The 13772-nt window shown below is 32.3% G+C and overlaps 1 protein-coding gene across 1 annotated transcript in view; it reads left to right on the top strand.

The window, feature by feature from the left end:
• The first annotated feature begins 702 nt into the window (after window positions 1–702).
• LOC140435700 (uncharacterized) overlaps window positions 703–13772 on the top strand; it is a 64512-nt gene continuing 51442 nt past the window's right edge. Inside the window, exon 1 of the mRNA XM_072524421.1 lies at window positions 703–1033. Coding sequence (XP_072380522.1) covers window positions 793–1033 — 241 coding nt within the window. The 5' untranslated portion in view covers window positions 703–792. The remainder of the gene's footprint in view (window positions 1034–13772) is intronic.

Genomic DNA, 13772 nt, shown 5'->3' on the forward strand with positions numbered 1-13772 from the left:
TTAAGTATTCCATTTTACATCTTTATACGACGCATACAAACGGCTCAAATTGTTTTTAACAAGAATTTTTTTTAACTCTTGTTTTGTTTCTATTTATTTACATTAAATATTAATTTGTTTCGTTGTATAATCCACTTTTGCAATAATTATGTGACCTATTTGATTTAAAATGGATTCAGGATTTTTTTATACTTTGGCAACTATGTCAACTTTGATCTCTGTCAATGATAATGACGTGCAACGGTAAGTAAATTAGATGGACTGTAAAAACATCTTGTTGGTTATAAATTTTTCGCAGAATTTTTTAAACAATTTTCTTTTAAGACGATTTCTGGAGTGGAGATCGAAATGTCAAACATTACTTAGTAAAAATGTGATTTTTATTACAACAAATTGTGGCTTAATCCCATAGAAACATAATATTTACTATAGTATACGCCTATAAAACATTATACCATGTATTTATTACAATTTAAATTAAAAAACACACTATCAAATGATGTAGAAATGATGACGTACGTCTGTTAAAAATGTGTGTTCAGTATACTTAAATCTATTTTTTGTATTTCTCATTCTTAGGGTTTCTGACACATTTTCTAGAAATGGAATTTTGTTTCTATAATTACATACATTACAATCTTTATCACTAAAATTTACATTGTTTATATTTACTGTAAAACAAATATAGGTTATTATGCGCATTAACCAAACACGTTTAAAGCGATATCCAAGAAGTATTTTATAGGGTTTTTTTAAAACTATCGATAATAACTGCTGGTCTTTGCAAAAAATATGCGTTTCAATATAAATTTTGTTTTATTTTTATTTTGTAATGGTTTGGGAACTTTAAATTCATCAAAGATCTTACTAGTTTTTAATCACTTTGGGAAAAGTCACTACTTTCAAGGAAAAGCCTTAGGACATGGTCTTGCCAGAGCTGGTCATGAAGTAACGATGATCACCGCTTTTCGAGATGACCAAAAGGTTGCGGGATACAAAGAAATATATCTGGATGGAATAGCGAATAACACAGGTATATATTTAAATATTTTTTATAGCTTTTATTGAATATTTTAGATTTTATGGATGTTGTAGTCTTTTTAAACAATTCATTTACAAGTAAAAATAAGTATTTAGTTTTAAATTACAATATTGTATTACAATTACAATGTATATTTACGGCATGTTTTGTGGCCAATTTAAATTACCATACCATGTCTACCAGTTCCTCTTTTTCAAAATTCATGGTTGACTGCTGTAAAATAATTAAAATCCAAGATAATGTCAAAATAATTTGATTTAAAACTATGTAAATTGTCAATTTGTAAGCCACCTAAGCTATATAGCAACCTTAATTTTAATGATATGGGAACTCATTTCAAACATCTACAATGAAAATGACAATTTCTTTATTTATTTTTTAAAATTTTTTTGTTGCTCTAAGATATACTGGGGTGCAAAATTAACCGGACACCTTAAAAATGGGTCATTTTTGATGTCTCGTATCTCCTAAACCTGTTGTCCGATTTCAGTAATTTTTTTAACATGTTATAAGTCTTATTCTTTTGACAATATCGCTGTAATAATGTTGCTAATCGGGTAAATTTTCATTGTATACCGGATGTACAAATCAAAGTATGTTTTTTTTCTCAAAGTTCGCATCACCCTGTGGAATTTTCTGGTATTGAAAATTTTCTGGCATATAAAATACTGAAATTAAAATCCTATAGCTTCATGTTTTCTCAACGTTTTGTTTTTTGATTAATTCGCTTACATTAGACCATAAAAAAGTTATATTACCACATCGGCCGTCATATTACCCGTATGCGCGTTAATGGTGAATATTAAATTCCTACTTGTATGTCAAAGAATGTGCAATAATTACGTCTTAAAACCCATCAAATTTCATTTTCATATCTCAACCGGTTTTAAAGCAATAAATAAATCGTTGGTTTGTAAGAAAAATTTCAACACCCTCTATCTCAGAAACGATGCATTTGTGGACATATGTTTATAAAGCAAACTGGCATTATTTTTTCATGTTGAATTTACCCTTGAAGTTTGCCATACTTATTTAAAAACACCCTGTATTGCTGAAAAACATGGTTAATTGTTAAAGTACCTAACTTTCTTATGGTCCAACATAAACGAATGAATCAAAAAACAGAATGTTGAGAAAACAGGGGGCTGTAGTTGGGTTTTAATTTGAGTATTATATAAATGCTAGAATATTCCACAGGGTGATGCGAAGTTTAAAAAAAAACACAGTTTCATTGGTACAGCCGGTATACAATGAAAATTTACCTGTTTAGCAACAATATTATTACAGCTATATTGTTAAAGAATAAGGTTATAAAATCACTTAAATCGGTCAATCGGTTTAGGAAATTCGAGACATCAAAAGTGACCAATTTTTAAGGTGTCCGGTCAATTTTGCATCTCAGTGTATTTGTAAGTAGTGAAGATAATAAAAATAATAAAATTTAATGCATAAAATATCTATTTTTTTATTAAAATATCTCCTAAACTTTTAAGTATAGGCATAGGAAGTACTTAAGACAAATCAAGCTACATTGACTTAAGTTCATGATGGTGAATACAGGGCAATGCATTTAAAAATACTGAGCAAATAAAACATGTGTTTTGACTTACCGTATATTATAGTCTGGAAAATATTAAATGAAATTGGTCATCCGAAATCATGCATTACAAGTGGTGAAATGTAGCTGAAATAACGTGCCCATTATGAATTCCAGGAAATTTTGAATTCGATCAATAGAATATTATATTTCTGCGTATAATAATAAAAATAATACATTAGATCTAGTTTATAAAATAAGTTTTCATTCACAATACTAATGTGTTAACTGAGCGGATGAGCAGAAGTTGACTAGGGGAACATATTGTACCTAGGGACAATTTTTACAATTTGATTTTTATAAATTAGACAAATAAAGATATTAAAAAATAATAAAATCTGGACAGTTGATCATATCTTTGTAAAGCTAATTCAAAAATGCCAATTTTCCAACTTTCTACCCATTTTATCACTTTTTTTTTGTATGTATGTACGTGTACCTAGGAACAACCGGTCTGTTGTACCTACGAACACGAAGAGTTGTACCTAGGGACACGAGTTAAAGTACCTGTACAACCAGAATTTAATGTGTAAAACAAAAATACTTTCTAATATTCGTGAAAATTTTATTGAAAATATAAACTGCTAATAATACACAGACTACCCTAAATTAATTTTATCAAAAGATATTGGAAAGATAAATGTGTTTGATTGTCGAGAGGATGAACCTGCTGTACGTGGTTGAGGAAGTTTTTGTATAATATCGCTGATGTTAGTTGTATATTCCGTTTCATCTTCAACCGTAAATGTATAGCCATATGCAAAGGAATGAGCTTTCTTTAAATATTTTATTTGGAACTCTGTTTTCCACCTTTTCTGATATTGCGGCTACAAAATATCCTGAATGCTTTTTCCCTTTTAAGTGCACCAAATCACCTTTCTGAAGATCATCTGGAGTAAATTGAGTGGAATCAATTTCTAAATCTGACAAAGAATTATCATTACAATTACTGCTGTCACTTCTAATCTCAAAGTCAATTTGATCTTCCTCTGACGACGTTTATTCAGTATTTAACTTACGTTTTATTTTTTTTGTTTTTTGCAGTTCCTTTTTGCGCTTCTTTTCCATACTGTCTTTCTTACTTTCTTTTATTTCATTAAATTTTGGGGTGGGAATAGGAGACCTTCCTTCCTTTAGAAATGTTCCCTTTGCGTGACAAAGCTTTTGGAATGGGACGAACCTCATATGGTGAAATAAAACTTGACATAACAGGAATTGGTTCTTGAAAATTCTAGAGACACGAATCCTAGCTTCTGGTGTGGAAGATGACGTTAAACCAGAACATAAAGGCTTAGAGTCTGTTTCGGAAGCATCACAATGCGGTGGATCGGGGTCAGAATAAACAGGAAGGGTTGTGTAAATATGGATCGTCTCGATCGGTTATGTTAGATGGCAAAAATCCTTGTTCAATAAAAATATCACTGTTTAAGGGGTATAGACCTGATACTTGAAAGCCCTTGGTTGTATTGTTTAGACTAAATGCCTTCAAGTACGCCGTATTTGCCAACTCTGCTACGTCGTAAATGGTACCTTTACCAGGAGAACTCATCCAATTAGTCATTGCATTATTGCAGAAAGACTTAAAGGGTCCAAAAACAGATAAATCGAGAGGTTGCAATCGGTGTGATGTATGGGGATGAAAAGTAACTAAAATGACTCCCGAACGTTTTGCCAAGTTAATAGTGGGTATGAAAATATGGCTTTAATGGTTACCTAACAATACAATAACCTTATTCTGCAAAGTAGGTTTAACATGTAATATGAAATGTTCTAGGAATTTAAAAAATACATCTTCATTGGACCATCCACTTTTGCAGCTCCTATTGCTCCAGGTGGTGCCCCTTTCAACATGTGACTTTTAAAATTCACTCTCGGAAACACAAATAAAGGCGGCACAGTATTTTCAGCAGCATTAATACAACATATCACAGTAACTAGAACACCTCTTTCTCCAGATGTCATTCGTCCTATTTGCCTTTGTCCTTTTGCTGCTAAAATTTTAGGAGGTTGCTGCACAGTAGTAATGCCCGTCTCATCGACGTTCAAAATTTTTGATGGTTCAAAGTTTCCTTTACTCAACGCATTTTTATATGATGGAAAGAAAATGGCAACTGTTTCTTTATTGAATGCAGTTGCTCTGGCCAAACTTGTATCCTCGGGTTTTCTAAGTGACAGAGATGCAGAATGTCTATTTCGGAAACCTCTAAGCCAATTATTTCCTGCTTCTTTTATATTATCCCAGCAAGCAGGATATTTTTTTTATTTTGGTTTGCATATTCATATGCCAGTTTTTTAATGTTTATCAAACTTAGGCCATAATGCATTCTAGCAGCTGTTTTTAAATAGTTTACCAGCTCCGTTGCCTCGGCTTCATTAAAAACTTGTTTGACTTTATAATTCGGACTGTATATAAAATTGTTTTGACCTGATGTTTTAAAATTTTTAATGTGTCGTGCTAATGCAGACTTTGTAAATCCAAATTGGCTCTCTGCGGCACGAATTGAAAGACTTGAATTTAAAACTTCACGAACAGCATTCTCTACATTGACTTTTAAAGGTCCCGGTCTTCTCTTCTTTTCTTTACTTCTTGGCATAATGAGCTCCTGAAACAAAACATTGTTTTGTACTAATACTTTTATAATATAACTGGGAACGGCCCCAGGTACAACAAAATGCATGTCCCTAGGTACAACAGGGGGACTCCATGTATAAAAGCAGTCGAATAAGTCGTTAACCACAACAAATACAACGGTTTGATTAGTGGATTCTTTCTTCTTTTGGCATCATAACCCTGGATGGGTCTTTGCCTGTCTGGCTATGTCCTTCCATTCAGATCTCTCTTGTGCCCTTCTTCTCCATTGTCTTATGTTCATTGTTTTCAGGTCGTCTTCCACGTCATCCAACCATCTCGTTCTGGGCCTTCCTTTTTTTCGCCTTCCTAGGGGCTTCCATTGTAACATTTTCTTTGTTGTTTTTGCATCGTTTTGTTTCTGCACATGTCCCAGCCATGACAGTCTTTGACTTTTCACAAATCTTACAATGTCATAACCTTCATTTAACTCATTAACCTCGTCGTTTCTCCTGATTCTCCATGTGCCATCTTCCTCTTGTAACGGGCCATATACTTTCCTCAGTATTTTTCTCTCGAATGTCCTGAGTTGGGCTTCATCTTTTTTCGTCATTACCCAAGTTTCACATCCATAGGTTATTACGGGTCTAATCAGTGTTCTGTAGATAGTCATTTTGGTTCTTTTGTCTAATAATTTCGATGTCATTAATCTTTTATTAGCATAGTATGTACGATTCCCGCTGGAAATACGTGCATTAATTTCGCTACTTACGGAGTTATTCTGATTGATTTCTGTGCCGAGATATGTAAAGGCATCCACTCGTTCGATAGTATAGTTGTCTATTGTGATATTATTTTCATTGTCAGTTATTCTTTTGACTGTCATATACTTCGTTTTTGCTTCGTTTATTTTGAGACCTCTTTTTCTTGCTTCAGGATCAATTTGTTTGAACACTTTCATTAGTCGTGGCTTATTCCTACTAATGATGGCTACATCGTCTGCATATGCAGTAATTTGTACTGATTTAGTGTTTATATGGCCGGTTATATTGGTTTTTCTGATGACTGCCTCAAGAACTAGGTTGAATAGCATGGTTGATAGGGCATCTCCCTGTCTTACTCCCATGTTGATGTTAAACAAGGGAGTCAGTTCTCCATCTACTCTGACTGCGGCTTTTGAACCCTGCAATATCATTTTTATGAGGCTGATGTATTTCTTAGGTATACCTAGATTACAAAGGTCTTCCAGCATTTTGTCTCTTTTCACACTATCAAAAGCTTGTTTAAAGTCTATATACATATTATATAGGTCTATGTCGTATTCATAAGCTTTTTCTTGTATCGTTCTTAGTATGAATATGTTATCTGTAGTGGCTCTATTTGGTCTGAATCCATTTTGATAATCACCAATTATATTTTCGGAGTATTCTAATAATCTATTGTAGATTATACCAGAAAGAATTTTGTATATTACATTTAGCAATGTAATTGGCCTATAATTCTGGCATTCCCTCTTATCTCCTTTTTTATATATTGGCTGTATGAGGCCAACTGTCCATTCCTCTGGCATTTGCTCCTTCGTCCATATTAATGTTATTAGGTAATGGATTCTTTCCCAGAGTTCGGATCCTCCATGCTTTAATAATTCTGCCGAAATTCCGTCCGTTCCTGGTGCTTTATTATTTTTTTGTTTATTTATTATCTGAACTACTTCTTCATAACTTGGATTTTCGATGTGCAGCTCCGCCGTATAATATATTGTCTCGTTCTGATCATTTTCGTTGTCTGAATTTAGATTTTCTTCGAAATATTGTTTCCATCTCATTATAATTTTTTGCTTCTCTGTTAGTAGTTCTCCGTCCTTGTCTTTGCATATCGTTAGTTTTGGTCTAAATGACTGTGTGCTTTCTTTTATGCATTTATAGAATTTTCTGCTTTCGCGTCTGTTGTTATGCTTTACGATTTCTTGTACTTGTTTTTTCATAGCCTCTCTTTTCTTTCTTCTGCATATTCTAGTCGCTTGTATTCTTTTTTCGTTATAAATCTCACTGCTATTTCTTGTATTTCTTTGAAGTTGGTTAAGCCTAGCTTGCATTTTTTCCTCTGATTGGTGGATTGATTGATTAGTGGATTAGGTAGTCTAAATTTCGTTTAATATCAAAAATTAGAAAATGGCCACAGCTTGTGTTAACACTTCACGAACATGTGCACAACTGAATACCATAGAGAGGGACACTGTTGCCGATATGTTTTGTAAATCTAAGGTTTATCTGATATTTTGTTTGGCGTTAATTTAGCCTGTCCCTAGGTACAACCGTCCCTAGGTACAGCATGTTCCCCTATATACCTAAATATGTACAATATTTAAATTAGTATATTCTTTTTAGTTTAGAAGAATATTTGATTATTTAGCCTGTCAATAGATAGAGTACTAGAAATCGCAGAAACTTGTTTGGTCTGTATGTACATAACTTCTAAAAACATTTTAAAACTTGTTTATTTGGGAGAAGTTACACATCGAGGTATGCATTATACGAATCATATTTTTACAAATATAATACTCAATCAGAACAAAACGCAATTATCTACATTCAAAATTTATTTTTGAGAAAAATTTAATTCTCTTCACTGTCAAATAACCGAGAAGTCTATTTAATAACGGAATTAATCAACATCCTGAGATTATGTCGAAATTTGTTTACACAGCAAAATAAAGACACAACAGATGGATCATCAACTGAATCAGCAGATTGGTGCAACTGCAGAATGAAGCAAATACTTTCATTTTATACGCGTCAATAAAAAACTAAAAATTCCATCAAAGGAAGAACTGGAATACAAAGTAAACGTTTAACTTGCATGGTATGGAACAGGATTGATAACACAGCCTAACAAAATGAAAAAAAAATGGTGCTTGAGAAATATCGAATTTTAAATATTTTTGATGATCTGTAAATGTATAAAAATATATTATAATATTAGATGTTCGTTTGTCATACTCCATTTAACGTTTTTTGTGAAAATATTGCTTTTGCTTATGTGTTTTTATTGTGCAATACGCTAAATAAAAAATAAATTTTTCGCTACAGGCACGATTCTTGGTAGAACTCAAAGTGATTAAAAGAGGCCAATAATTATCTTTGGTATGAAGGAATGACTAAACGCGGTTCAGTCGAGATTGATGTATGCATTTGGAAACATTTATCTGAACATAATTTTTTTTCAGACACCTGCAATGGAGAAAATCGAAATGTTAATATGGTTGCAACGCTTCTTTATGACGTTAAAAATTTAGATAGTGTTTTTACAATTAACCACTTTTTTTTTAGAACGGCCATTCCATGATGGAATGAGATTCTGTCCATGCGCAAATAGAAAAAAAGTCGAAATGTAGACATTTTTGAACCATCTGATTGGTATACGATTATAAGAACAGCAAGCAGAAATTTAAAGTACAGAGTAATTGAAACGGATCAAACAGCGTTTTTCGATTTTAATAGCTTGCGACAGAAAACTATACATAATAAAAAAAACTAGATACCGATGGCAACAAAACAAATTGGCTAATATTCGTTTGGTGTCAGTTTAAAAAAGAAAGCACAAAGACAGTGTTTTTATATACGAAATGGATTCAGAAGCTTTCCTAGACTTTGATATTTTAATCAATGTCTCTGACGACAAAGTACCATGGCTATCTCCTCTGAAAAACATAAAAATGTTATGGAGCATTATCAATATGTTATTCCCAAGAAATACCATGCCTTTTATGTTTCTTTAAACGAGTGCCACGGAACAGACAGGAATGAAAGCATTACCAATCAACAATATAGTGATTAATTTACTACAAATTCTATTTTTCATAATGTTATTTTATATTAAAAAATACTTTCGGTTGGTATAAATCCATACTTAGTAATTTGTGTTTACCCTGTTTTAAAAGAAACTTTATTAGAAGTTTTGTTTTTTCCGATTTTTTTTCGATTATGTGCCTTTTGAAGATGAAGCTAAATTTCACAAATTGGAACGGTGAATCCGCATAATATTCATTACTATGCATCAAGCAATCCCTATTTTGTTAACACTCATAGGTCTATAAATGTTTGGGGTGGTATTTTTGGCGATTATGTGATTGGCCCACATTTTTTTGACGGTCGTGTGAATGGTGCCATATATCTAGATCTTCTAAATAATCATTTGCCAATAAAATTGCTGCTCTTATTCAAAATCATCTAAATAATAACTTTCCTGAGAGGAGGATAGGCAGATAAGAACCAACTGTTTGGCCATCGCGATCACCGGAATTCTCCAAAATTGATTTTTTCATGTGAGGCTATATAAAAGACCTTGTATACCAGAAGCCTCCAACAACGGCAGATGATATGAAAAATAGAATAACGGAAGCTTTTAATAAAATTGACTAACAAATGTTAAGAAATGTGGCTCGGTCATTTGAATATCGGTTACAAACTTGTATAGACGTTGAAGGTGGACATTTTGTACATTTACTTTAGACTTATTTCCTTAATATCACATTAATTGTTACATTCATTACATATTATTATGGTTTATATTTTTTGTCACTAACTTATTGAATAAAAATAATTTTGTTATATTATCACGCAATACTGAATACTTATTTCTACTTACAAAAATTGAATGTATTCCCGAAATTTGAAGAAACGAAGAATATTATTATTAATATATTACAAATAAGGGCAGAGGAGCGAGCTCCTATTATGCCCAAAAAGCAAAAAAAAAACAAAAATAAAAAATATCCTTATAAAACTAATACCAATTATAAAGTTAAGTAAACATAAACAATTAAGTATATCATACAAAAATTAAATAGTGAGACAATAAATAAATAAATAAATAATGCTGCCCGAGAAAAACATAATCCTATAAATAAAATAAAGCACTATCAAGTTTATTTTTAAAGATGTTAAACACTAGTTGCCGATATAGTGTCTTGATCCAAATTGTTCCAGATATTAAAGATTCTATTTGGCAAGAAGTTCACCCTGGACCTTGCAGTAGTTTGTTCCCTCTTTAATTTGTATCGATGGCCTCTTAATCTTTCGTCTTGATTCAAAGTGAATATGATGTTTAGGTTCCCAAAATTATGTTTTAAAATACAGAAGGACATAATTAGATCACCTCGAAGACGACGCTGCTCGAATGTGGTAAGATGAGCGATGGATCATCATAATCTATCTTCACAGTTAGGTCTTACACGGCCGTATGCCAGTCTTGTGGCTTTACGCTGAACATTTTTAAGTAGGATCTTATCACGAATGAGATCTGGATTCCACACTGGTCCGGCAAACTCAAGAATAGGTCTAACGTATATTGAGTAAAGTTTACTAAAAGAAGTTAGAGATATACGTGTAAAACATTTACGGATCAAAAAAAATTTCGAGTTTGCACGTTTACACAACGACACTATGTGATCAGACCAATTTAAGTCACTATTAATTATCACTCCGAGATCAGTGTGGGAGGTTACCGAGTTTAAGGGATGTCCATTAATAAAGTACGGCAGTGATGGGTTATTTTTGCCGATATGTAAAACAACGCATTTTTCAATGTTAAGCGGAAGTAACCATTCTGAGGACCATTTGAATATTGCGTCAAGATCTTGTTGAAGAACATGTTGGTTAATGGTTGGATTTACATATAATTTCGTGTCATCAGCGTAAATGGAAACCTTACTGGATACGATGAGCGGAAGATCACTAGTGTAGACACAAAATAGTAGCGGTCCAAGTACTGATCCTTGTGGGACTCCACTCTTGACTGGCTTATCTAGTGAGTGGTCTTCCCCAACACGAACCCTAAAGTATCTGTCGGATAGAAAATCTTCAATCCAAATGTTCAACTTTCCGCGGATACCATAGTGATCCAATTTAGCTAGTAATCGACGTTTTGGGACACGGTCAAAAGCTTTGGAGAAGTCTAAGTAGACTTCATCGACAGGATTCCGATTGTTTAAAGATAATGACCAATCATTTACACAATGAAGTAAGTTTGTGATCGTTGAACGACCTTTGATAAAGCCATGCTGTTGGTGAGTGATGACATTTTCTTGAAGAAGAAACTCAGACATAGCTTCCGAAATAATCGATTTCATGACCTTGCCGACAATAGGAATCAGGCTGATTGGACGATAATTATTGCAATCAAGTTTATTTCCTTTCTTAAATATAGGAGTAACCGAAGCCAATTTCCAGGACGAGGGGAGAGAACTTTGATTAAAAGAAGCATTCATTTTAAGAGATATACGGATGGCTACAGATTCTGCACATTGTTTGAGGAAAAAAGAGGTGAGTCCGTCTGATCCAGGTGATGAATTATATCGTAGTTTCCTTAAATGATGTTTAATTTCATCCGGTGTGAAAGATATATTGTCAAGAGTTTTAGACAAACGTGGGCACATTATTTGAGGAAAGGTATCGTTAGGTTCATTTGTAAAACCCTTAGAAAATAGTAACGATAAACATTCCGAAGATTCGTTATTCGAAGGACATAAAGACCCGTCAGCTTTTTGAAGTAACGGTATGGAGACTTTAGGAGATACAGATGTACGAATGTACCGATAAACTTTTTTATTCAAATATTCAAATTATAGTTTACCGACCTTAGTTCTTCCTATTTTTATATTACGGTGGTTTAGTCCTCCTCTGGAATAATGATTCGAAAACTACTTAATAGTCTTCCAATCTTTCTTTAATATTTAAAGTAATATAATATATATATTTTAACAAAAAATCTGAATCAAAGTAGACAGGTTTTTGTTCACAATAAAAGTGATGGTGAAAACGAAAAATGAATTCAAATGTAATGTATTTGTTATATTGTAAACGAATCTGATTATTTAAGGGCTATATATATATTATTGATAATCATTTGTAAATTTTTAACAAGGGCTAACGAAAAAAAAAAACATGTATCTATGTTCGTTATAAATATTTAATTTTAATCATTATTTATATTTAAAAACAAATAATAAAAATATGAACAAAACTGAATATATAAACACAAATAAAAATACTTAACGAAAACTCAGAATATATTGCAAAAACTGAATTTCGAAAAAAACTTGGACATTTAACACTTTTTATATTCATTTTGAACGAAGACCTTTATTTTGAGCCAATTTTTATTTTTTAATATATCAGGATTTTTTAAAATCAGATCTTCACATTCCGATTTTTTGGGATGCCTCTTTTGTTTAATGTGGGTTTTAAAATACATTTTGACTACTTTCTTCTGATTTTCTGTCCATGAAACTAAAACCCTTTTTTTATTTTTTGCCTTCATATCCAATATTCCCTTTTTTTCATTATTACAACTTTCTGGACCTTTTGATTCAATAACATCATTGGTTTAATTTTTTTGTTCCCCAAATACCTCGTTATTATGTCCATCATCATCTTCCATAATGTCTTCTTCCAAATTTATCTCTATTTCTTCTAAACTTTTTCCCTTGAATTGACCTGCTTTACCTTTCTCCATTAACAGGAGCAACTTAGAGATCTTTACAGTTTGATAAATGTCATCGGGGAGTCTATATGAAGATCGATGAATTCCTAATGTGTGCCCCATAAATGAAGCCAGTTGCTCCATGTCATTTTCCGACATGGTAAACAACTGGGTTAGCGTTGCTAGATGTTTTCTCAGCCTTGTACATGTAAGAGCACTAGGATTTTTAGCTCCGCATAATTTAGCATATTTTGATATTACTTCATACCCTCGAATTGGTTTATCAAATTTTGGATTAACAAAAAGGTAAATACTAGGTGTTTTTAAAAGTAAATCTCTACATTTTGTAATCATTTCTAAGTGTTCTTGTACATCCTTACTTACTAGGACGGGTACACCACGTCCCCTTTTACCTTTTATTACTATTCTTCTAAAACTTTTCATTAAAATTTTTTCGGTTTCTGAAATTGCTTCAGAAAATTCTTCATAACATTGATTATCTTTAGCGCTAATGTAACTCTGTATGGTCATTCTTTCTAATTCACTAGGGCGCCTTCTATTTAATAAGATATGGCAATATATAGTTTCTAACAGAAACATGTAAGAATTAATATCATTATTATTTTTCTGTAATTTATCACAAGATTCATTTGCCCTTCGCACGAGATAGTTTTTCAATAGCTTAAGGTCACTTGCTAGTGGTATTAACGTCACTTTGTTAGTGTCTAAATGTCATGTCTAAATCATTTGCAGCTTGACTGGAAATATCATATTTCCAATTTCCTTCTATTATTTGTATTAAAGATTTTAAGTCAGCTTTAGCGCTGGCACTTCTAACTGTAAACTCAGACTTTTTCGCATTAAGCATAAGTGCTATATCACAACACTGTTTTAATGTAGTGCCAATATTTTTAGCAAATGATGGAGCTTTAAAAGTTTTGCTCTCGTTATCATATTTTGAAACTATTTTAGTAGCAAAAACTAAAGAATCGTAATATTCTGGTTTCAACGAGTCAAAAAGCGTTTTGATTGAGGAACTATTTTTTCTTAGTTCGATAACAATTTTAGCTAATTCCCTCATT

This window comes from Diabrotica undecimpunctata, chromosome 3 (genome assembly GCF_040954645.1).
Source record: "Diabrotica undecimpunctata isolate CICGRU chromosome 3, icDiaUnde3, whole genome shotgun sequence".
Classification (NCBI taxonomy): Eukaryota; Metazoa; Arthropoda; class Insecta; order Coleoptera; family Chrysomelidae; genus Diabrotica; species Diabrotica undecimpunctata.